General features: G+C 38.3%; 1 protein-coding gene across 6 annotated transcripts in view; it reads left to right on the top strand.

The window, feature by feature from the left end:
• The window catches only part of PRKN (parkin RBR E3 ubiquitin protein ligase), a 1,214,524-nt gene that overhangs the window by 235,410 nt on the left and 952,560 nt on the right, over positions 1-26,554 (top strand). The window contains exon 1 of one of the 6 annotated variants that reach the window (XM_043888527.1): positions 13,132-13,247. The exons of 4 other annotated variants lie outside the window; for them this stretch is intronic. In XM_043888527.1, coding sequence (XP_043744462.1) covers positions 13,203-13,247 — 45 coding nt within the window. In that variant the 5' untranslated portion in view covers positions 13,132-13,202. Of the gene's footprint in view, positions 1-13,131; positions 13,275-26,554 lie in introns of those variants that run through there. One more of the 6 variants, XM_043888526.1, reaches the window with a different exon arrangement.

The raw sequence follows: 26,554 nt of genomic DNA, 5'->3' as shown, positions 1-26,554 counted from the left end.
AGAACTTTGTGGAGTTTATAAATAGATGTTTGACCTTCACATTCATAGGCTTTACTTAGAATAGTAGAATTTGAATTCAGAAAACTTACAAAAACTTTACTATTCCTCAGATATTTACTAAAAATAGACTGTGGCTGTGCTGTTCAGTAAAGATTCATCACCACATTATGGCTTTTAAAATGTATTTTTATAAAGTAGATATCTGCCACACACTATATTTGTTAGAAGTAAATTGGAAAGACCTATACATTTTTCCTACTTCATAAACAATGTTTCTGTCCATATTTTTATTATTTTACTTATGCTTACAAGTATGTAATCTAAAATATTGGTGTTTGACATATTATTCATAGTGAACTGATATTTTTTTCTTTGTCAGCTCTTGTAGCAGAGTATTCAGGGACTAATCAAATGTCACCCTTTCTCCTATCTTCCAGTTCTAACACACTGCATATCAAGAATCCCTGAATCAGCTTTACATAATCATCAATTTATTATTCAAAATTATACACAGAAATTAAGATTCTACGTAGCTGTCTATGCCAAAATGGATGAAACTTGCAATTAGACTAACCATTAAAATCATAGGAACTTGAGAATTTAGATAAGATTTTTGTTTGAGCAGAATTCACTGTATTCACATGAGCTGTGTTATTATTATTAATATTATTAATATCAGTATAGGTTATTAGCCCAGTGTATTAGTTAGAGATCTCCAGAGAGACAAAATAGATAGGTAGATAGATAGCAAAGAATTGGTTGCACAGTTTTGGAGGCTGACAAGTCCCTAAATCTGAATCTGTCAGCAAACTTAGTTTCATTCTGAGTCTGAGGACCTGTAAACTGGAAGAGGTGATGGAGATGTTCCTTTGTGAAGGCTGGTAGGCCTGCAACTCAGGAAGAGCTGATGTTTCAGTTCAAGCCAAAAGCTGCTTTGCCCCCTCCCACCGCCCCCTCAAAAAAACATACAAAGTGTCCCAGCTAGATGGCCATTGGGCAAGAGGAATTTCCTATTACTCATGGGAGGGTCTAGCGCTACTGTTTATAGATGCTATGTGTGTTAGTTGCTCAGTCGTTTGGGACTCTGCAACCCCATAGACTGTAGCCCGCCAGTCTCCTCTGCCCACGGAATTCTCCAGGCAAGAATACTGGAGTGAGTTGCCATTCTCTTCTCCAGGGTATCTTCCCGACCCAAGGATCAAACCAGAGTCTCTTTACCACTAGCACCACCTGGGAAGCCCTAAAGGTGCTATACTTTACACTATAAGCACAAAATGTATATTAAGAAGTTGCTGCTGAGAAAAAGAAAATAAACCGTCATATGAGCTGCTTATCGTTTCCACAAGAAAGGCTGAATAAAGGCCTTGGTGTACTGAAGAGAAGGTAGAATGCCCGGGGGATGCAAACACTGGTTGGGATTCTCCCACCTGTCTTTACTTTCTGTATATTTTTTCATAATGATCACAGATAATGTGACCATCATAGCTTGCTATACAAAATGGAGCACTTCATATGTGAAGGAAGGCTCTATTACTGATTATTCCAGGAAAAAAAAAGGGATGCTGGCAGTGTCCTGGGAAGACAGAGACAAATGATCACCCCAGGAATCGGGCAGTATTTCTCACATTTAAGAGTCTCAATTTCTTCTAGAAAGAAATTGTTTTTGGTGCCTTCCTCCAAGCACTTTGGGAATTTATAGCTCAAGACCAGAATCTTATTATGAAAATATTTATATTTTAAAAAGTACTTTTATCTTTTCAAATAGTAAAATATATTTTTTTAATGTTATAATCCATCTGATATCACAACATTTTGATCAGTTTCATAGAATCGTCAGTTCCTGAAGGATATGTCCACAGACCACCTGAAGAAGCACCGTTTGAGTGTAATTATTTTCTTTGTGCACTAAGATGTTCTATTTTGTTATCAACAAGATTTTAATAGCTTTAAGAGCTTCCCTTGTGGCTCGGCTGGTTGGTAAGAATCCGCCTGCAATGTGGGAGCCCCGGGTTCGATCCCTAGGTTGGAAAGGTCCCCGGGAGAATCCCATGGACTGGATAAGTCAGAACACAACTGAGAGACTTTCACTCACTCACTCACTTAAAGAAGTGAATAAAAATGGCAAAAATAGAGGCCTCAGCAAATATGTCATCTGGCACAGATTTTATTTCTGGGAAGATGGAATACACAGACTTTTACCTACTCCTCTTGGTAAAACTGTGGACATTACACATAAAACAAACGTATGAAGATTCTGAAAGGAGGAAAAAGAAATGCAAACTAGCTCAAAACCTCAGGACTCAAGGAATAATATGGGCTAGAATTTCTTCTATGTTTCTTTTTAATCAAATATATTCTAGACTTGAAGCTGATGAAACTAGTACCTGGAAATGCTGTCATGTGCAGAGAAGAAAGAAAAAAAGGAAAAAAAAAAGAAAGTCTCCTCTCAATCCAAGGAGCAGAGTTTACTGAAAATATAGAAACCTGTTGGACAATTGCTGTAGTTTGCCAGATAAACACACAGTAAAACTGTGGCCAACCCTTACCCCCACCAGTAGTGAGGAATGCAAGGGCAGGTCCTAGATTGCCCCCTGGTGAGACTGTAATGATGTGCTTTTATATAACTGCTCTGGTCAGAGAAGACAGTCCAAAGGTGAGGCTTCCACCTTCACCTCCCAGCAACAAGGTCCCCCTCCCCATCACTTCTGAGGGGATCACAGAAGAGCCCGAGTGGAGAGTGAGGCCTTCCACTGTTCTAAAGCAGTAACAAAAACCCCTCTACCACACTGCCAGTGGAGACTGTGTGTGGGGCTGAAAATCACCCCCCTATAGCAATAATGAGGAGGCCTCACTTCACGTCATGTGTCATCAGATACCAAGCGGGGTCTTGGACTTCTGTTTCTACTGGCAGTAGTAAGTGGAGCCCTCCCTTTTGCAGCTGGAGCAATGTCATAGAAAACAGAAAATTTAAATAAAAGCCTCATTATGTAAGGACACTTAAAAATACACTTGCTCCTTGGAAGCAAAGCTATGACAAACCTAGACAGCATATTGAAAAGCAGAGACATTACAAAGAAGTCAATATATTTCTGGATGGAAAAATGCTAATAGAAACTGTCACCACAAAACTACCCTCTAAGAATGAATCAAGGAAGGAAATTTAATATGAAAGAAAATGATACAAGAAGGAACTTTGGAACATGAGGAAGGAAGGAAGAAAGAACACAGTAAGCAAAAGTATGGTTAAATACAGTTGACTTTCCTTCTCTTCTTTAGTGTTCTAAATTATGTTTCAAGGTTGTAGAAAAATTTATAACAATGTCTTAGGTAGTTTTCAATGAATGTTGAAAAACTGTTGAAGATAAATATAAAGAGAGAGATAAAGGGACATAAAGGGAGTAAGATTTCTATACTTGAACCTATAAAAACATCAACCGCAGCACAATATAACTAGTCATGACTGTAAAAGCACAAAGCAACTGCTAAGATAGGTGAAAGATTAAAATACAAAATAGTGACAACTCTGAATGCTGGTGAGGATGTGGAGAAACTGAGTCATTGATATAAAATACTATAGCCACTCTGGTGGAGAGTATGATGGATGGTTTCTTATAAAGCTAAACTTGTATTTCCTATATGACACCAAAACCAGCGTATGAATATTTAGCAGCTTCATCCTTATTAGCCCAAATCTGGAACCAACACGGATGTCTCTCAACAGGTGAAGTGATTGCAGACTGTGGTCCATCCATACCAGTGATAAAAAACAATAAAGCAGCTATTGAAATACACAACATTTTGGATGAATTATGCTGAGTGAAAAAAAGCCAGTGCCCAAAAGGTCACATTCCAAATGATTCCATTAGTTTAGCACTTTTGACATGAGGAATTTGGAGAAACGGAGGAGAAATGAGTGGTTGCCAAGGGTAAAAGAGGGCGTGGGGAACAGGAAAGAATAGTGTGTGCGGCAACAGGGCCAGTGGGAGGGACCCTCGTGGTGATGAACGCTCTGTATCTTGACTGCTGCCAGTAGTGACATCGTGATGATATACTGTATTTTCTTAAGATGTTGTCATGGGGGAAACAGGGGAAAGAGAACCGGGATATTTCTGTAATATTTCTGACAATAACTTGTGAATCTACAGTATCTCAACATAACATTTAATTTTGAAAAAAAAAAAAACCACAGAAAAATTTAATTTCTTCCCTCTTTCCCTTAGAAGATAAACAGGCTTTTTATTTACATCTGTTTTAAAGGAACAGTATTTATTTATGTTAGATTTTTCAGCATAAGAAATTGGAAAATAATCGATTCTCAGAGACAATGATTAATTCACAATAAAAGTCAATAGGTCAATAAAACTTATGAGATTATTAAGGCATCTTTTTTGAATTATTAAAGAGACTCCTTAGCACCTTATAGGTCTAAATCAACATGATTAGTATTTCTTTTTCAAAGGCTGTACCAAATATTTCAAATAAACGAAAATGCATAGTTCTTAACGATTGGTGCTCTAGTTGTACATTTTCCAAATTGATTTGAGAGTGATACACTATAGTCCTAGGCAATAAATGAGCAGCTCCTGTAACTGTGGTGGATAAACTGGTTAGGGAAGACCATTAATGTAAATTTATTACTAGAAGGAATTTAGGGATGAAATGGTTTCATTTATAAAGAATTCATTTAACTTCTTTTTTTTACTTTCTCTTTTGATTATAAGACAAAAAAAAAAAAGCTAGATTAGAACTTACAGTGCAGTTCCACCATGATTTTTTTGTTTTTGTATAAAAGAAGCATTCTGCAAGTTACAGTATAAATGGCCAATATGTTTTACTTAAAATTCCTTTTTTCTCTGACTGTAAGACAAAAGGAAGCCAGATTAGATACCATTATACTGAGAACAATCATTGTATGATTTCATTGTATTTAAGAGTACCTTCATGTAAATGAGATCCTCAGACACTTCAGGAAGAATACAAGAATTTTTCCCAACGGGTTGATGTGCTACTGGAATTGACTGTTGGCAGTATTCATGTAGGTAAAAATGTAGATATCCACTTGAGTTCCTCCAAACAACTGATGTGTTATTGTGGCAGCTGATACCTACTGCAAAGTGTCAGGGTCTAGAATCAAAGGATGATAATCTGTACAGATCGAGTGCTCGTTTCAGAAAGACCCTTATTTTATCTGTTTGTGTCGGGTTGTTTATATGTGTCAGAAAGGATCTCCAAATTACTTACCTCTTTGCATAATTCAGAACCCTCAGAAATGGCTATTTTTCTTTTGAAAGGAAGTCTTGACATTTGTGTGCCCCTGCAGACTTATGAAATATCTTTGAGGATTGCCACGGATAAATACAGACTTGAAGGGGAAAAAAAGAGAGATTCTTTTAGCTTATAAGAGGCCGAGGATACACAGCGTGTGGATTTATTTAATGGGCTTATGTCTCACAGCCGATCTCATTGCCCTTACTGTGTTCAGATTGCAAGGCAGAAAATCTGTGGGGGAGTGAAACTCCAGAGCAACCCAATCCCCCTGATCTTAACCTAGATCTATTTTATTAGCATAAGAAAGGCAAAGCCTGTCTCCTCAGAAACCTGACAAAAGGAGTGATTGCACACTATGAAATTTGATTACTTTTCACTGAAGTCCTCATTTCAAACATTCTGTTTTCTCTGTTATTGGATTAGATTCCATCATGCAATTGACCTGTTTGTTTAAGATTTTATTTAATATAGTTATCATCCTTCCCTAGGGTGGGAACTTCCCCTGGAGAAGGGATTGACTACCCACTCCAGTATTCTTGCCTGGAGAATCCCATAGACAGAGGAGCCTGAGTGGCTACAGTCCATGGGGTCACTAAGAATCGGACAGGAATGAGCAAGTAACACTTTTACATCCTTTACAGAATAATTTAAGACTCAGGAATTTGTCTATAATATTCACCCTAAAGCTTCTAGACCAAAGATTGATCAGCCACATTCTGCCTTTTCCTTCTTCCTCTTACTAAGTAATTGTAACAAGTCTGAGATTATTGTCATAGTACAATGAAACGTTTTATATGAAAGTACTCTTTAAAGCTTATATGTCAAATTCACTTAGAACTGATCAGTATGAGAAGATGTATTCTCCTTTGCTTTTGGTTTGTAAGTGTGCTTGAGTCATAGCTGAGTATAAGGATTATATTAATGGTAAATATTCACACGGCTGCCTTTCATTTTCTAGACATGGGATAATGAGAGATAAAGTCAAAAGTGTAAGAAAAATAACTTATTTTAGTTCTAACTTCAGTGATGCTCATAGGATAGAGAAAGCAAAATTAAATAGGATAGGGAGAGTTTTATTTTTTTTCTCCAACTGTTAGGTTTAATATTGATAAGAATACAACTTTCTGAAGGCATTTAGGAGCAGAAGTTAAATGACATTAACATTGGGTAAGTCAGGGTTGCCACACTAACCTTTCTAAGGCACTAAAGGATGTGGTACAAGAGTGTCTTTTGGCCATATGTTATATAACAGAGGACACACTCAGACTCAGACTTAAACAGAGGACAAACTCCATTAATGGAAGCAAAATCTCAAGTACTCCTGATCTGTGTCAGCAGAGTGCTCTAGTCTTAATTACTTGCAGATTTTAAAAAAAAATTGTTTTATCCTTTGGTGCAAATATATCTTCACATAGACAAAAGCACATTCATCGAGGCAATGCGATTCTTTGGGAAGAAAGTTATAAACTTTGTGAATTAATTTGTGTAAACAGTATTTCATTGAGGGTTTTATTCTGTTATTGAATTTTGTCTTGCCGTGATATATTTTCTCTTGTATAGCAGATCTTGATCTATTTGGATTCAGAGATACCATTCCCATATGATTTAATAGGTACACTGATTATAGCCTACAGCTCTGCTTTTTAAATTGATGGGAATACTCTGACATTAGAAGAAGAAGTGAGGAGTATGAGAACCCACTGATGTTTGTGTTTTGGAGCACATCACAAACTGTGTTTCAAATGTGTGGGCTTTTGAAACTCAATACAGGTTTTGCCAAGGATATTTTCTGTTCATTTTATATCCTTAAGTATTTCAAAGTGAATTGAATCTGTGTTTGCATTCCACATATGCATAATTCATCAAACATTGCTCTGAAAAGAGAGAAAATAAAAATAAAAAGCTTATCTAAGACATTTCCAATGTTACTTAATATTTGGTCACTAAGAACTTTGCAACCTGTGAGGGTAGGTAACACCTGCTTCCTCAGTTTACCTGTCACCTCCCAGTCAATTCTTTTCAGTAAGGTACATACTTCTATAGAAGGCTAAATGCCTTTTATATCTATTTTTAGTCCAGAGTTTTTTTTTTTTTTTTTTAATGATGTCATCTCCAACATACACCTCTACCATATATAACAGAGGTGTTAAAACTTCAAGAGTGTCATATACTAGGTAAAATCATTTAGTTAGAATTCTACTCGACTTTCTGATACATGGTTATATTGGAGTTGGTATGAATCACTCTTAAGTCAGACTTTCTAGGGTGGGCAAGTCGTTTACACTCCCAAGTCTTTGTTTTTCTCGTCTATAAAATGGAGATGGTAACAGTGCTTGTATTTTCATAGGGTTTCTATGGGTATTGAGTGAAATTATACCTACAGAGGACAGACACATAAGCACGGTTTAAACTCTTATTAATTTACTTTGATGAATAGTTCACAAAAAGAACAAATATTTTCTGATATGCAGTAAGTTCATGTTGAAAATTATTTTGTGTTAAAACATGCCAAAAAGGAACACGTTTGCCTTCTTCCAAATTCCTATTCTAGCCACAGGCTAACCTCAGAATGGCATCATATGTATTATTTTGGGAGCTCTTCCAGTTTAAGTCTTAATGATGAATTGTTATTTTAGGAAAAGAACCTTTTATGACAAGTTAATTAGTTTACCTTTTTCTTTAATGTGCTGAATATTTCTGAACTATTTTATTTTAGGAACAACTTTACAAGTATACTTAGTGTTCAAAATCTGTTTCATGAGCAGCACCTAATAATTTGAGATTACTCCTAAGAGTTTGTGAGTCACTCCAATGTAAAACAGAGGGCAAGAAGATTAGGAGGTTTTCTGAAGAGAGAAAAACATTATTCGACCTACTTAAATGACTCATTTGTTGTTTTTGTAATGTATAAGAAGAATGGAAATGCTAAATTTACATAACCTATCATTCTGTAGTCCATTTAAAGGTAGATTAAATTTGTATATTTTTCTGTTTTGAGTGCTTTAAAAGGAAAAGATTGATTTCTTATAGGTCAATCTTCATATTTTGCTTATTTTTTTTTCATTTATTTTTATTAGTTGGAGGCTAATTACTTTACAATATTGTAGTGGTTTTTGCCATACATTGACATGAATCAGCCATGGATTTACGTGTGTTCCCCATCCCGATCCCCCCTACCTCCTCCCTCCCCATCCCATCCCTCTACTGGTATAATTATTGAGTTCATCTCTTTTCTTTACCTTCACCTCTATAGCATTATTTAAAAGTATGCATTCTCCATCTACATACATATAATCATATATCAGCTTTTTAATCCTGTTCACTGATAGCAAACAATTTAAAACACAATTTGTTCCATTTCCCTGTTATATATATTGGAAATATATATATATAATATATATTATAATATAGTTAAAAGCCTAAATTAATTATAATAAAGTAGAAATTCTTATGATTCAAATTTATTAAAAATGTTTCATTGAAAATGTATAAAAATAATTGAACATATAGACACTAAATATCAAGGGATATTACTTTTTGAAAAATATCAGTAAATTTACAAACTTCCTTTACAATTCGATTTGACTAAAAAGCACAGATTTTGTGTAATGAATTTGAAAAATACAGTCACCTTTTTAGAAGTCTTTTATGACTTGCTTTTTACTTGGTATGGTATTATCAATTCTTGCTTTAGGTGAAAGAATGTAGCAATAGGCCATCACCTGTTCAAAAGTATTGGATTTTTAAAATTTTGATATTATTTGGTTTTTATTTATTTTCTTGGCATAAGAGATTGATGGGAGAGAGAGAACATCAGACTACATCTCTGAATCAATATTGTATCTATAAATGGTGTTTTTATTGAAACTAGAAAATAAAAAATAACATAGAGGACAGACAGTTGTTGATATTTCACACCCTGGTCTCTCATTAAATTTATTTGTGCCTTCATTATGTATATTCTGCTTACAAGTTCCACCGCTCACCCTCCACAGCATTCTTAATCAACATCCATCCTCCACAAGGCAACCTTCTGGGTTCTTTCAGCAGCTCTAATTGGGTTAAATACAGCACTTTGCTGGCAAACTGTCTCTCCATAATAAAAAGGCCCAACTGTCGCTTCGAAGGTTCGGTGGTATAAATCCTCTCACTGTGGTCTTTTTGAAGGTTCTGAATGCAGAGCTGGAAAAAGACGCTCGCTGTCCCATCTTATGAATAGGCGTGGGCTGGTTGACCACAGCACCCAGATCCTTCACCCCGGAGCTGTCTTGACTGTGCTGGGGCAAACACTCACCCTTAACATGGTGTGCCTATTAATGTGGCCCAGTATTTTATTCTAGGATTAGTGATTTGACTTATATAGTTGCATAGTCAATTTAAACATTTAGCTCTTCTTTATAAGGTCTGCATTTTAGCCAGTTCTCACATTCTGTATTTGTATAACTGAGTTTTTAAACATTCACTTAGTATCATGTTATTGAGACACCGTTAAGTCTCATGAGTACTTGGAGGATACTTGGAGGAGGATATGGATCCTCCTCCTAACAGCCTTACAACCTGGCTGGAGGAATATTGTGTGCAACTTACAGAGGCCGTCCAGCTGAGTCTAAAGCAGGCTTTGCTCTTTATTAGCTTAATGAACTTTACCACATTAGTTAAACTTTCTATGTGTCAATTTCCTTCTCTTAAATGGGAAAAGCAGTATTCCTCCCTGACGTGGTTGTTATGAGGGTGTGAGATGTGTCACTATTAGTGAGGGACGTGTAAGTGTACCTGGTGCATTGCACGCACTCCTTACAGTCAGTTGCTGAAACTGCAGTCACATCACTGCCCTCCCCCTCCTCACCATCACCATCATCCAAGTGCTGCCCAGAGGAGCCGCGGATGGTGTCTAAGGAGAATCAGGAGGTGAGACTTCAGGAGATAATCACGAGTTTCCTGTATGAAAAGGGGTGAAAACATTTTATGCAGAGATAATAAAATATGAAAACAATACCGAGATCTGAACAGTTTAGAAATTCAGTCTTTTTTTGTTACTGAACACAACGGAAGAATGTGGCAGGCAGTACGGTGAGAGGGGTGGACAGGACCAAACGCTGAGGAGCCTTGCACATGACTTTCAGGAATTTAGATGTGCTTTTCGATTCTTGGAATGTTTCCTGAGTGTCTACTCTGTATACGTGGTCCGGGTTGATAATCTGGGAGAACAGTGGTAAACAGGACACACAAGCCCTGCCCCGCTTGTAGAGAGCATTCTCTCTTGGAGCAGACAACAAGAAGACCCATAAGTTGTAGAGAGTTCCATGCTTGGTTTGTGGAGAGGGTGTGACAGAATACAGGCAGAAACAGGGCAGGTGGTCAGGCCACTTAGGAGACCACCTCCTTCTTGCTTCTCCCTGTATTCTGTCACACCCTCCACACAAACGATCATGTAGCTCCCTGCGACTTTTGTCCTCACTGCAATGTGAGCAGTCCTGAGCCCTGAACTCAGGTCCTGATGGGGAAGAAGGACATGGGGTCAAGGGGCCCCAGAGAACCTTGAAGCAGAATCTATCAGGTATGTTGGAGTGCATGGCTGTTGTGCATGACAACTAGGACGAAGGAGTGATCCTTAAATGAGGACTTCTGAATTCCTGTTTCATGGGTTTGTCGTAGCTAAACAAATACGGGTTCAGCTGTCAGGATGGAGCTTGTCATCTTTCAGGGGTGGCTGAGTCACACCAGGAGCCTACATGCCATGAGCAATAAGGAGTTATTAAAGCTTTCTATCAGAACACGTTGAAGGTGAAATTCACGTGTTAAAAAGGACAGCATAGAAAGATATAAGGGAGTCAGGTGTCTTATGGGTCGTGGAGCCCCTGAATGAGCTCTGGACAGCTTTTTTCAGGGCTTCTTGTTACATGTATAAAACAAACCCCACTAGTTGGTTATGCTTCCAGAGGCAGTGTTTTGCTCCAGGTACCCAAGCTCAATCATAACTGTTTAAACTATTAATAACAAGAATGGTAAATTTCATATAATGGTAAACTCTTAGAATAAAAAAAAATGGGCATAAAAGTAGGGATACAACCTCATAGTTATGGGAAATTTAGGAGACTTTTCTTGGATGGTGATATCTGATCTGAGATCTAAAGGAACCAGTCCTGGGAATATCTGGAGAAAAACATTCTAGGGAAAGAGGGCAGCTAGTGCAGAGAACCTGGAGTGGGAATTAGTTGGGCATATTTGAGGGTCATAAAGAAGGTCAGTGTGGCTGTACCTGGTGGAGGGAAGGAGATTGATTAGGAGACAGAGGGAGTTGTTTCGAGGAGAGATGATGGGAGCAGAGTGCTCGAGTTGGATGGAGGGATACATCTGTGGTGTTTTAGAGGTTGTTCAGTAGGGCTTACTGATAAGGCACGAGAGAAGTGAAGATGTACATATGGCGCTTTGCGGTGACTTAGATGGATGGAGTAGGGGTTGGGGTGGTCAGAGGGAGGTCCAAGTAGGAGATGATAGTTGCTCAGTTGTGTCCAACTCTTTGCAACCCCACGGATTGTAGCCCCTCCGTCGTGTCCGACTCTTTGCGACCCCACGGACTGTAGCCCACCAGGCTCCTCTGTCCGTGGGATTCTGCAGGCAGGTGCTCAGCTGGGTTGCCGTTCCTCCTCCAGGCGATCTTCTCGACCCAGGGATCGAACTTGGTCCCCTGTGTTGCAGACAGACGTTTTCACACTTTGAGCCGCCAGAGAAACCCATGTGTACTTATGTTAATAGTTGATTCACTTTGTTGGATAGCAGAAACTAACACAACATTGTAAAGCAGGTATGAAAGTGAAACGTGAAAGTGAACGTCCTCAGTCATGTTCGACTTCTTTGCGACCCCATGGACTACACAGTCCATGGAATTCTCCAGGCCAGAAGACTGGAGTGGGTAGCCTTTCCCTCCTCCAGGGGATCTTCCCAACCGAGGGATCGAACACAGGTCTCCCGCGTTGCAGGCGGATTCTTTACCATCTGAGCCACAGCGGAAGCCCGAAAGCACGTATACCTGACTAAAAATAAAAATAAGAAATAAATACGACCCACAGATATTTGACTGGAACTCGTGTTAGTTGTTGATGCCACCAGGAACAGGGAAGAGTAAATGAAGCAGAGGGATGTTTCAGGGATAAGGGTTTCAAATAAATTTTGCTTAAAGGGTTTAAGGTTTCAAATAAATTTTAAGTGCAGGTGTCTAGTAGGCATTTTGCTTATATGTGTCTGTCATTGACGGTAAAGAATAGACAGATATAGAAATGGAGGTCTCAGTGTTTGACAGTGCCAGCAGATAATATATAGTAAGACACATTCTTCAATTAAAGTTTATTTGAGAATGTGCACATATGCTCCCAGTCAAGATGAGTTTTAGATGTAGAATCTAAACAGAGAACTGTAGTAGAAATACATGAAAATTGTATCAGTGGCTTCAATTTTGATTAGTATTCTTGTTGTTTTGCAATGCCTGACATTAGCAATCTCGATTTCCTGCATCAGTCAGATTTCCATTACAAGTCAAAAATGAATAAACGGTTTGTGTATAAACAATTGTATGCAGTTCGGAGAGGATATACGTTTGTAATTGTTATTGCGAGTACTTCAGGATTGCGGAGGAGTACGGGGCTAATATAGCGTATACCAATATATGCACCATTCAGCTTAAGAAAAAAATGCAACAAAATAATACAACTAAAATTAAAGTGGACTCCCCTCATGACTCAATGGTAAAGAATGTGCTTGCCAAGCAGGAGACTCGGGTTGGATCCCTGAGTCAGAAAGATTCCCCTGGAGGAGGAAATAGCAACCCACTTCAATACTACTGGGAAAGCCCCTGGCAGGCTACAGTCCACGGGGTTGCAAAAGAGTTGGACACAACTTAGCGGCTAAAGGACAGCGACAAAAAAAGTCCAGCCCTGATGCACCTCTTTGTGATTCTGTCTCCTCCTTGTTTCCCCACAGAGGTAACTACTATCCTCACTTTGAAACTGGTCAGTGTCATCTTTGTTCTTAATACCCTTTTAATGTATGTATTTACTGCATTCTGTATTGCATAATGTGCATGTTTACAAGCTTTAAATACGAGACAATATTATGTTATACTTCTCTTTTGTACAACTGTTATACAAGTTGTTATACAACTCAGTTTTCTAATTTAGCCATCTTTTGAAATTAATCCATGTTTGCACATGTAATAGGACTTTCTTGCCTCTCGAAGTTTTAAACAGTCACCTGGAGGTAGATGAGCAGATTCTCAATGGACATCAGCTTAGGTTGCATGACACTGGTGCTGAGGTTCTCACTTTCAAACATGTCTTTGCAGGCATGGGGTGAGAGGATTGCTAGTTTTCATTAGGACAAAATGATGGATTTGACCTCAGTTTTAAGGGGAGCTCGGTCACATTGTTTGGCTTAAATTTGCAGTTCTGTTTTTTTAATAACTTTAATAACAGGGAAGAAAAGTACATAGATATATCACCACCAGAATTTTAGCCATGGCTGACTTTTCTGGCACTAGAAAAGTGCTGAATAGTTACAACTTCATTATCAAAGTATTCTCGTTTTCCTCTGCTAGTCTCTTTCATTTCTAGTCGCCCAGTCGTGTCTGACTCTTTGCGATGACCCCATAGACTGCAGCCTCCCAGGCTCCTCCATCCATGGGATTTTCCAGGCAAGAATACTGGAGTGGGGTGCCATTTCCTTCTCTTAGTGGTTCATAATTCTGCTCATGCTTTTCGTGACTCAAAGTAGAGAGGTTTATTTCCTTTCATTTTTATTAAATTTTAATATAATATTTTTTTATGTTTTCTTTGAAAAATAGAGATACTATATCATTTCTCAAAATATTTGCTGTAGTCTCCTTATATTAGAATTTCCTTGAATGAAGATGGGGAAAGTCGAGAGAAATGCAGTTTTTTGAGACCTATGGAGGATGGGAGGCCCTCCAAAGTCTACCTGAATCTCTGATGTCTGGTTGTTACATGAAGGTGCCTGATTTAGTGATTTATTTATTTACTTTGGCTGCACCATGAAGCATGTGAAAGATACCCCAATTGATTTTTTAATTTATTTTTTAATTGTAGGAACATTTGTTTACAGTGTTGTGTTGGTTTGTGCTGTACAACATGAATCAGCCATAATTATATGTGTATGTATATATACTTTTATATATTATATAATAATAAGTTGCATGTATATATATTATATATATATGTGTGTGTGTGTGTATATATATATATATACACCCTCCCTCTTACCAAATTTTTAACAGGATTTCCAGGTGACTCTGGATGACAAGCACATGCTCAATTAGAAACACGTGGATCTGGATTTTTCAACTTCCAGCTATTCTAAGGTGGCAGTTTCTTAGCACCAAAACTAATAAAAGATAAAGGATTCTATGTAATTTAAACTCATGCCTAAAATTTTAATCTCACACTATCGTATTTTAACTCTAATGCTTCGTACTGTGATTTCCTAAAATTTTTCAAAATCAGGAAGGTAATAAGCCATTATTTCTTATTCCGTTCTATTGTGCCAAAATACTCCCTGGTCCAGCAACAGCTTTTAAAAATGATAATTTCTCCCTCTCTCTCTCCATCACTATCTCCCCCTTCTTTGTCTCTTTCTCTCTCCCTTTCTTTCTCTCTCTGTGATCATAGTTGGAAGGAGTTTGAAAATACCTAGTAGCATAAACATCACCTGTTTACATCACCTGTCACTTTGCCTTCCACATATGATCCACCTCATGTTTTGACCTTGTGGGGAGTATCTTTGCAGTGTGGAGTCTAGAGTTAAGAGCTGGACTCTGGGGCCTCCCTGTGAGGTCCAAGTTCCCAACTCTGCCTTGTGCAGGCTATGTAGCTGAGGGATTTGCTTAAAATTTCTGTTCCTCAGTTTCCTTATCTGTAGAATGAGAATAATTAATGTACATTTATTGTACATTATTTATACAACCTCACTGCATTTTTGTAAATCCTGAAAAAAAGGTCCTGATATAATTTAATCAATTTTAGCTATTATTTTTATTTGTTATTTAACTATTGTGAACAGTTGTGTTTTGAGTACTTGTGTGCATGCATGCCAGCCTGCCAGGCTCCTGTGTCCATGGGATTCTCCAGGCAAGAACTCTGGAGTGGGTTGTCATGACCTTCTTCAGGGGATCTTCCTGATGTAGGGATCAAACCCGCATCTCTTATGTCTTCTGCATTGGCAGCCAGGTTCTTTACCACTAGCACCACCAGGGAAGAATATTTGTGTACCAGTCTTTATATGAATATCTGTTTTACTTACTCTTGGGAATATACCTGGGGGTAGAATTAGTGGGTCATACATTAACATATTACAACACATTTAGCTGGCTGAAGAATCGCCAGACTGTTTTTCAAATGCTTGTTGATTTTTGCATTTATTTTGTTCCATATCAATAACAAGAGTTCAGAGAGCTCTGAAAAGTCTACCATCAACGTGATGATGTATAAAAATCTGATTGTCACTTTCATACTTGGCTTTGGATCAACTGGTATGTGAATCCTAACTCTTGGCTTCTAAATGGAAAATCTGTAAGCACTTTCAAAAGCAGAGCTGGAAACCAAAAACCATAAAAGTAAAGGGCATAAACTGGGGGAAATGCCGGTACCATCAGGGCACTCCGAGGCTCCTGGTATGTTCCATTTGAGAGCGCTTTTATTCCAAAGGGCACCATCTGGCCCTGCGTCTTGTGCGACTTGTGTCTTTAAATGCAGGCTCGTGCTCATTAAAATGGGTCAAAGACATTTTGAATTGGAAACAGGACATTTAAGTCACTCCTTCTCTACTGGACAAGCTTCTCTCTTCATCTTTGTGGCATTTTTCACTCCTCCTCCTCTGTGGCAGTGTGACGGGTGTGATGGGTTTAGCACAGTATGGATCTGTCAGAGAGTGCTCGGCAGCTGGTGGGGTAAAGGCACCCAGCGCCAGCACCTCGTCAATACTTATACCAGACGGTGTTTATTCAGTGGAAAGATGCTGCGATGACTACGTTTTGGCTTCACTTTAGAAGTTGGCTTGTGTCCTTTTAGACTTTTTCAAAGAGAGACAAACGGAAAGGGTCACTTCTTTACGCTACTGTAGGTAGTTTGTATACATGAGTGGCAACAGTTGCCATCATTATGAAGAAACAAATAAAAAATGCCTCAGAGTTTCAATAATAGTGTTTGCATCTATTACCCTGAGATGTTTGATTTTCTTCACAGCCTGCATCTGTTTAATTCCAATTACACACATGTCTCTCTGGACTGTAATTTCTTCCAGCTGTTAAGAAAGTACAGAGGAAGATCTGTATATTTAAAACCACTGTTTAACTTGTAGGGCTGTTCTGTGTCTAGCGCCTTAAACTGGACTGTCTATTTTCAAACCAGCTACCATGCCTTTAAATAATAATTTATTTCATTGATTATTAAGTTGATTCATTTAGTATACTTTGAAGCTTTTTAATGTTCTATGTACATAATTTTGCATAATTTCTTTGTACATAAAGTTGCCATTTTGCAAATAGAAAATGTACTGGAGATGCTTTGCAGAAATGTAAAATATACCCTCAACCTGGTCTGAGTAAGTTGGCAAATTGTTATGAACATACCAGAAGGAAAAAGTTAAAAACATTGAATATAGTAAGGTAACGTTTTACTTACCTAAAGAAAAAGTCTGGACACCAAAATTTTGGAAAAATGGGGGAAAAAAATGGATTGGTGTACTGCCCACAAACTACACACAGAAAATCTTACTGCCTGGCAGCAGATTTAATTGAATTTATCAAAATGCTTCCAAAAAACTACACTTACTCTGCTACTTTTAAGGCATGAGGAAAGAAGAATGAAGCAAATAATTTAGGGATATTGCTTCCAAATACAGCCAGAAACATAATTTTCTCCTTGGCACAGAAAGAGTAGACTTAATCAAGTAATTAACCACCCTCACTGTCTCTCTGCAGAGGACAGGCTTCTTCAGAGCTGGGGCTGTCATGCACGGATAATCTCCAATGTCTCTGGGCTGGGATGGGGAAGAAGCCTGGGAGAATCATATGGTGGGAGAAATGTATAGTCCTTAAATGAGGTGCTTGTGAAAAATGTAATTTAGGAAGATAGAATGGAATGTGCAAACAAATAGTAACCCTCAGCAATTTTGTTGTCATTCTTATAAGCACTGTCCTAACACATCTTTTAAAGTGGGATTCCCCGTATGTTAAAATTTAAATAACATTTGTAGCCCTGCTTACCCACCAAAGCCTCCTCGCTTGCCTGTTTTCAGCAGGCATATGCCATGGCAGCTGCATTAAATCTATTCTCTGCAGCATGGCTGACAAAGTCTTCCTCACCTTGATTATTCAGCTATGTCCTCAATTTCAGAAATTGTAAGAGAAGAAAGAATGCTATTATTTTTACAGAGGTGTTATTGACCAGCATTTTTTCATCTCAGAAATAAGTGAATATTTTAAATTATGCCTTAGAATCAGACATCCTTTATCTTCTTATATACAGTAAGAGAAATATAGCCTAAGGCATAGATGTGCATCAATGATAATGTTTTAAGAATGGTCACTAGATAATCTTTATACTTTTCTGATTATTTCACTCGGTCTTACTCCATAAAATAGCATTATTATTATTTTTTTAAATGTAAGGTTCACCAGGGACTCTATGACAGTCATAATACTTTTGTCCTCATGGCAATTCAAGCCTTCTTTTCCTTACCTTTCTAGAAAATTAGATTAATGAGAGACCAATAGTCATGTTTTTAAATTTCAAGTGTACCTTATGGAGCAACAAGCCCTGTCCGTTTCCTGGAGCCATCAGATGCCTGTGTCTGAAATCTCGGGTTCCATCTGTTCCCTGACGTGAGGGACCAGCACAGAATCCCGAGTGAGCACCAGCCTCTTCCTCTCCTCAGCTTGAAGCTCTGTGTTCCAACTCTGGACTAAACAAGACCATTAAAATAGGCAAGAGCTGACATCTAAGATCTACTCTTTTAGGCAAAAAAAAAAAAGGAAAGGTGGCTTGAATTGGGAATATTAAAATCTGAACTTCAGCACTCAGGGGTAAAAAGCATTAACGATGTAATGAGGCGGTGGGGTGATGATTTAGGCAATAGTCTTTTGAATGAAATGGAAAAAGGAACTGGGTAGTTATAAAAGCAAGTCAAAATATAAAGTTTGTCGTCAGCCAACTTCTGTTGCCTTGGTAGTTTTGTTCCATTGTGTCAGTGGTACCTTGCTGTCTAATTAGTTACCATCTGAGACAGCTTATTAACTTTGGTCTGTTTTTTTCCTCTCTGTATTTCACAGACCTTTCAAGAATCTCATTTGTCTCTTTCCCCCCCAGAGCTAGATAGCGCAAACGTGTAGACTGTTCATAACTCATGCCTGTGGCTCCATAAATCATTTACTCTCCCAAGCTGTGTGTCCTGCTCTCTGAAGCCGATGGGGCTTCTTCACTTGTTCTGACTTCAGATATCAAGGAATAAAAAAAAAAAGAAATGACAGATAAGTAAACCAAACAGATGTTTTTCATCCTTTTTTAAGCCAATTTTATAGCAAAGAAATGTTGAACTATTTATTTTGACATGAGCTAAAGACCAGACCAACCTTTTTATTCTTTGCACAAGAATCCCTAATTCTGCATATTTAAGAAACTTGTGCTTAAGAAGTGAAACTTTCTACACATTCTTCCTGTGTTATCATGCTATCAGATTTTACTACATAAAAGCATTAAAAATACATTGCCAGCAATATATATATTAAGACCTGTTAAGATATACCAGTTCCTTATCACCTCAGGGATTTTTTTTTTTAATTGTTCTGATCCAAAACAAGTTGACCCTTATTTCAGTTCCATAATGTCACCAAGTTTGTGTATTCCATTTTTACAAATATAACTCAAAAATGGATATCTGTATTTCCTGCCCGATGCATTAGTCAATTGTTAAGTTTACTATTTCCAAGTTTTTCGTTCTTAGGCATAAGAAAAACATAGGCCATAAAATTTAATTTGAAACTTAGCTTTGGAAAGGAGTTCTCTATCAAGCATTAGTCTCTGGAAACCATGGCTGTATTTGATATGTCATTGTGGTCATTGTGAGCATTTGTAGTGGTGGGGAAGGCTCCCTTTTAATTTTCTTGATTTAAGACATTGAAGACCAAGAGGGTAAGTCCTCTGCTCATTAGTGGTGAGATTCTGTGGGCCACAGTAGGATAGTGAGTCAAGCAGTTTCAACCCCACTGTGTTCCTTTGATTGTTATTCACATGTATATAGTCATCATGAAAGTATGCATGAGTGCTCAGTCAGGTCCAACTCTCTGCAAACCCAAGGACTGTAGCCTTCAGGCTCCTCTGTCCGTGGGATTTCCCAGGCAAGAATACTGGAGTGGGTTGCCATTCCCTTCTTCAGGGGATCATCCCGACCCAGCGATTGAACCCAAGTCTCCTGCTTTACAGGCAGATTCTCTACCATCTGAGCCACCAGAGAAGCCCCTGGGAAGCACATGAAGAGTCTATATATTTCTGTTTCACAGGGAGTTCATGGTCTATGGCCTCTCGGTGAATGCCACAATCCCCCCTTCCTGTTGCAGTGATAATTTTCATTATTTCCAGAGCCCTCATGTCCCACTCTGAACTGATTCCTGCCTAGACGCAGGCTCCGTGAACAGCAGGACGTGGCTGTGGTCAGCTGTTCGCTGCAGGAGGTTCAGCTCCAGGAGTCTACCTGGAGCCTCCTAGCTTTTGATTCTGACATTAGAGTATTCTGAGACTGATTTTAAGAACTGTTAATCATTTGCAGTCACTTCTATGTGTCATTGTTGGTAGGTTCAGCTTACTATTCTGTTTTTAACAAAAGCAACTTCCTTTCTGGGATCTTTCTCATCCAAATCAGAAAAAAATATGCATCTCATCTGTGAACACACACAAAAAATAACATAATTTTCCTAACAGGAAATTCTTTCTCAACAAACATTCAGTTTAATGTAAAGCAAAAGAAATTCCTTTGTCAAATGATTGTCAGGGTTAACAGATTCAAACTATCAACATGGAAAACAATTTTTGTGTTTTTAAAGTAATTTAAATGTTGTGGGATAAACTGATGAACTAGACCTGAAAAGGCTGGAGGAAAAAAGTTGATGGTCTTTGAAATTTGCATCATGGATTATATGTGGCCCCATTCTTCTAGCAGTGACAGAAAGGGATTTTGTTTTAAATTTGAATTGTATTTAAAATTAAAAAAAAAAAAATCTGAGTCTTGTTTGTGATTTTTTTGTTTTGTTTTTCTTGATTGTATATTTTTATTGCCAGATTTATACCATTTTTTCTTGTAGGTGGTATTTAAATGATAGTGATATTTAAAATGGATTATTAAATAATAATGCTATGTTTTAGCTTCTATAATTTATCACACACATTGCACCATTGACAAGTGTCATCTGAAACAGTATTACAGTCCTCCTTGGGGTAGAGACAAAAAACCTAACATCTGTTACATGATGTTAAGCTTAATTAAAGAATCCTAGTTTCTTACACAGTTCTGTTTAAGCAATCTTTTGTGTAGAAAGTACCTTTGTTAGTGACTAACTAATAGTCATTCTGATATGAGTCACACACAAATCTCAAGATTTACCATTTTGTTAATATATTTTGTCTTCCTAATTAACATAATTGTGTCTTTTAAAGTAAGATTCATATTTGTTTTGAAACACATTTTAAAATATGTAACAGATTTTTTTAAACTGGCATTTAATGTTTACTTTGAAAAACACCCGTGAAAATTTTGTTTTTAAAGTTAATTTTACAATATTTCTCTTAATATAGAAGATTGTAATTTAAAATACATGGTTTCAGGTAGATCATTATAAGAAAGACCTCAGAGGGCTATATAAATATGTTCATTTCTCTCCTTTTCAGTTTTCTGTAACTTGATCTATATCCCCTTCCTTCCAACCCCAATTTAAGGACATAGGTCTGAATCAGTGTTCTCGACTTTGCTTGAGAGAGGATGTCAGTTCTTCTCTCATCCCCTCTTCTCTTCGCGGGTCCCTCCCCATGAGCCTTAACTTCTGCTGGTTCGAGCAGGGAATGGCTTCCCTTGAATCTTTCCCCATCTCCCTTTGTGGTGATGGAGGTGTGGTGGAGGACAGCAAGGCTCCAAGGTAGTGTGCAGGTCACTAAGGGTAGGTCTCCTGGCTTGGATTCTTCAAAGGGAGTGTTTGGGAGTGCCCTTCCCAGGTGGTGCTAGTGTTAAAGAACCCGCCTGCCAATGCGGAAGACATGAGTCTCGGGTTTGATCTCTGGGTTGGGAAGATCCCCTGGAGGAGGGCATGGCAACCCACTCCAGTATTCTTACCTGGAGAATCCCATGGACAGAGGAGCCTGGTGGGCTACAGTCCACGGGGTCACAAAGAGTCAGACATCATTGAAGAGACTTAGCACACATGTGTTTGGGGAAGGAAACACAAAGGGAGCGATTCACAGAGTGCCCTTTAAATTACAGGGGGAAAAATCTTCAGTTTCAATAGCCTCTACTCTTTTTCTTCGTCAATATGCCCTATGCTCTCCTCCGGGGCCGGCTTGCTGGCAGTGGAAAAGGAGAATTTTTAGTGAAGGGGACAGCAGCAGCTCTGATTTTCAATCATTAAATAAATTGGCAAGGGCATTCCTTCGCCCCTTCCAAAATGAGGGGCAGGGGAAACACAGCCAGAACCAGGGAGTGGACTTTCCGTTTGAACAGTGAGTGGCAGTTCACACGCACCTTTTACAGACATATTTTTTTTAGTCAGTTTCTGGATTCAGCTTTGAAAGCTGTCCAGTTGGGACAGAGTGGCCAGGGCGTGGTACTGTGGACCACTTCCAGATGACGGGGTAAAAAACTTCCTGGCAGCCTGGGCCCAGACATTCGCCACACCATGGATCTCCAGGTGAAAAGAAAGAAAGAAAGAGACTTTATTCTCAGCAATTTGTCTCTGTAGGAGCAGAAGGATCAGCAGGAAGGTTTTCTTTCACAAGCAGCATGCATTCAGGGTTCTCTAAAGAGAGAAGTGTTAGAGAAGTTCTTTCTGAAAACAAAATGCCTAGATTGTGCAGCTAATCTATTATTTTGTTTTCAATGGTAATGTTATTTTGTTAGCTGTGCTGAGTCGATGAAAGCTCTCTATCGAAAACTTTTCCACCAGTGAAAATAAAATCAGCTTATCTTATTTTTTCCCCTTAAAACAGCATGGTTGCACAGACCCTGTAAAAAGCAAATGTCACACTGTGTTTTTTGCTCCTGTGTGACTGAATACTTGGAGGGAAAGTTGATTTTATTTGCTATGGGATTGATTTTAACTTCTTCTTTGAATTATCTCCTTTAAGAGCTGTTTCCAGGTACTATACTGAGCATCCTTGTTTACCTGTTAAATTCATCCTGTGTGTATTTTAAAGGAACCAAATGTTTTCTTCTCCCACTTGAAAGACTTAAATATGTAACTTGTAATAAAACTTTAAATAACTTACTTGATAGAAGATTGAATTAAGTTAGTGATCTTAAAAGAGTAATATGGGTTGAGCCTCATGAATTTGCTGATTTTCCATAATATCTTGTCTGACCTACAAACTTGGCAGTTTCATCATGTTAAACCATCATTAATAGTCACACTAAGGCAGAATGGGCTGGATGAGTTGCTGAGGACCGAAGGGGCATTGGTTTCCAGAAAAAAGGAGGAACGGTAGGCAGACCACAAATGTGATGTGGATTACCCTCATCAGTGCAAATTATTACCTTTATCTGTGAAATAAATTTCAGGGAATCTATTTGGTGAGATAGAATAGAATCTCAGTAGGGGGTTGGTGGAAGATAAGGAGAATTTATTGCAATAATTTACCTGTGAAGTGGGGCTCAAGTAAAGTAAAAATGAGAGACGTACAAAGAAAGAAGATAGGGTTATCTACATAGCCAAGATGATAAGTGAGCTTCAAATGCTTCCAGACTGTTTAGATCGTGCTCAAATATAAATTGTAATCTACAGGATCTTTACGAAAAATGAGCTTTCCACTTTGAAGTATGTTTACCAACCTGTCCAGAACTTCATAGTGTAACTCTTTACTCATAAATTACTTTAAGTAGTCTTGTTTCTCCTTATCACTTTATCCAGAATGGTGCTGCAAATTATGGCTAGAATAGTGTTGTTTAAAGGCCAACTGTGACCTACTAATTTGAAAATTGCTTATTCTGCTTTGAAAATGTAAGTTAAATCTGGCTTTCACAAATACATGCCACTATCAATAATTCACACTAGTACCATCTTGAGGTTATTTTGCAGATGCCTCTTTGAAATAATTCATATTTTTAAGATGTTACTGGTATAACTTTTGACAAACATTGTTTCAAAATTTCATTTTAAGCTAAGTTTTCAATTGAACTTTGTTTTTTCAATAGAGATAGTTTCAGGGGAGATTTGAATATTATCTTTTGCTGAAAACAGCTGCAACTTTTCTAATTTTTTCACATAATTCCTTGACTAGTTTTAGATCATTTTCTAACGGAATGCTGACTACATTTCCATAAGATCAATATGTAACTAGGTAATGAGGGAATCAGCAGGGCGACAACACTAGTTCAAAATAAGATATGAAGAAAGAAATTTTATACAGTCAAAGATTAAAAAGGAACACTGAAGTAATGTCGGTAACTTGGATATTGCAATGACTAACATCCCACAGAGTAAGCTAAACTTTGGTTAGCTTTTCAACCAGACAAAGATGTAAATTATATAACTTTATTTATTTATTTTTTTTAAGAAAATAGCAATCCTAATTTTAAGAAGTATAAAATGTTTGGGCCTACTTCTAATGAATAGAAAACACAGTACACATAACCAAGTCACATTTTCCAAGAGAGTCAGAGGGTTTTTATCGGGGTTATGCTCTAGTGTGACATTACCAAATCACTTGTCTCTTTTCCTTATTTACTATTGTGAATATTGTTTTTCTTACCAGTAATGTCATCTATTTTTGAAATTAGAATGATTCTCCCAAAAATAGGCACAAATTGTCCGAGTATTTTTTAGTATATTTTATAGCCCTAACATTGTTACTTGTTAGCTATTCATTCACATTCTATTAATGATCGTGATTAGCAGGTGATAATAATTGAAACTTAATTCTTTGTTACATAACAATCCTGTGACAATTACACAGGAGACAAGTTCTGACTGACTCCTGTGGGCATTGAAGTTGACGCATTAAATCAAATGGTAAGTTCAGGGCATATTGGTTATTTGATTTTAATGGGTAGTGATTTTCAGTTGAAACATCTGCTGTAATGAACTTGACATTTGCAATGATAACAGTATAAGTTTATCTAATGTACATTATTACATTTGCTTCCACAATGTGGAAGGCCAAGTTTGCCATTTTATGAATTGAACCTTTTTGTACCACTTTATAAAAGACTTAAAATGACTTGGTATGTCTCAGGAGTAACAGAAAATCTACAGCTGGGAAATGGCCCTGAACAGTGTTCCCATTTGGAGGTTAATTTGGGAGTTTTTTGAAACAGGTGTCAGAAGAATCTGTGGTTTGTCCCTTTTCTGAATCATTTCTTAAAGCCTCCATACACTCCCAGCGAAGACATGGTGGGTGGGTGGTGGCTGACCCTTGTGCCTGGGCATGTTCAGGCACTTTTATTAATGCATTATTCTTTCTTTATGACATGTTTGCTCATCCAGTTCTAAACAGATATCACTTCTTGAGTTAATAATGTAGATACGGTCCCCAACTTTGTCTCTATTTTATTTACATAAAGATTTATGAAGAGAAGCAAGCACTGGACTCTGCTTATGAAGAAATTTTATTACTTTGTGTGTTGTGTTTTGTTTCCCTCCCCCTCCCCCCCCCCCAACTGACAAATGCAGCAGTGAATTGCCAAAAACCTCTATCCATTAGGATAGTGAAAGCTACTGGAATGAATGCTAGGCAGAATCATGGAGTACCATGAGAAAAAATAAAAATAAACCCTTGGAAACTGAGAGTTCTTGGCTAGAGAAGGATAGCTAGAAGTAACCCCATGAAGTGGTGCCCACCCGTCTCCTCTGCTCTTGGGATTTCTAGGCAAGAATGTTGGAGTGGGTTGCCATTTTTCTCTTCCAAGGGATCTTTAGACCCAGGGGTTGAACCTGCATCTCTTACGTCCCCTGCATTGGCAGGTGGTTCTTCACCACTAGTGCGACCTAGGAAGCCCCCAGTCTATTCTTGCCTCCCCATGAGTCTCCCTCCCCACCCATTATTGGATTCAGGCTTACGGGTAGGCAGTCTCCTCTTGCTTCCCCATAAGCCTGAATCCAGTAATGGTCAATAACAACAGATAAATACAGTGATCAGTAGCTACAGATAACAATTTCCTATTCATGCAATAGATGTTACTGAGCACCTCTTTTGTGTCAGGCACTGTTCTGGGCACTGAGCTATTCAGCTGTAATGAAGAAGGAAATGCAACCCACTCCAGTATTCTTGCCTGGAAAATCCCACGGCCAGATGAGCCGGCGGGCTACAGTCCGCAAGGTCACAAAGAGTCAGACCTGACTTAGGCACTAACTAACCAACCACAAATTCAGCTATAAACCAAGGGCAAACTATTATTCTTGGTCCCTTGGAGCATGCTTTTAAAGGAGGAGGGTTGAAAATAAACTAGGTCATTCTGTAAAATATAATCAGTGTTTCAGATGGTAACACAGACTATAGATTTAAACGTGCTGGGGGACAGGAATCAGAGGGTTCAGTTGTAAATACGGCATCTGAGCGCCATCTGAGAGAGGTGAGGAGACGGGGCCCGCAACAGCTGGGGAGGACAGCATCTGGTGAATGGAGGGGCACGGCCAAGGGCGGTTGTGCACCTTGAGTAAGGAGAAAGCAGAGGAGCGCTGAGAAAGGAGGGCGCCAGGCGGCCTGGGGCCTGGTGAGGCGCCAACATGGTTTTACGTCTACCGACATGACCTCACTCAGTGTTGAGAAGGAGAAATCTGACTGCTCCATGGAGAATAGAGGCGCAAGGGGGAATAACAGTATCCACCTGGGAGTTTCAGTACAGATGGTGTTTAAATCCCTGAGACTGGATGAGATCATCATGGGTGTTTGAATTCAGAACACCCCAACTCCGGCCAAAATACTCCTTACCTAACATCTTGTGAAAGAATTATACACACAACAGTGTAAGATGCTAAACTCTGCTCTGGATTTATCATGCTTTGATTCAAGGAAGCTGTGTAGATATC

The sequence above is a fragment of the Cervus elaphus genome, chromosome 26 (genome assembly GCF_910594005.1).
Source record: "Cervus elaphus chromosome 26, mCerEla1.1, whole genome shotgun sequence".
Lineage (NCBI taxonomy): Eukaryota > Metazoa > Chordata > Mammalia > Artiodactyla > Cervidae > Cervus > Cervus elaphus.
Note: the sequence above shows the minus strand (reverse complement) of the source record. Positions and strands in the feature narration are given on the sequence as shown.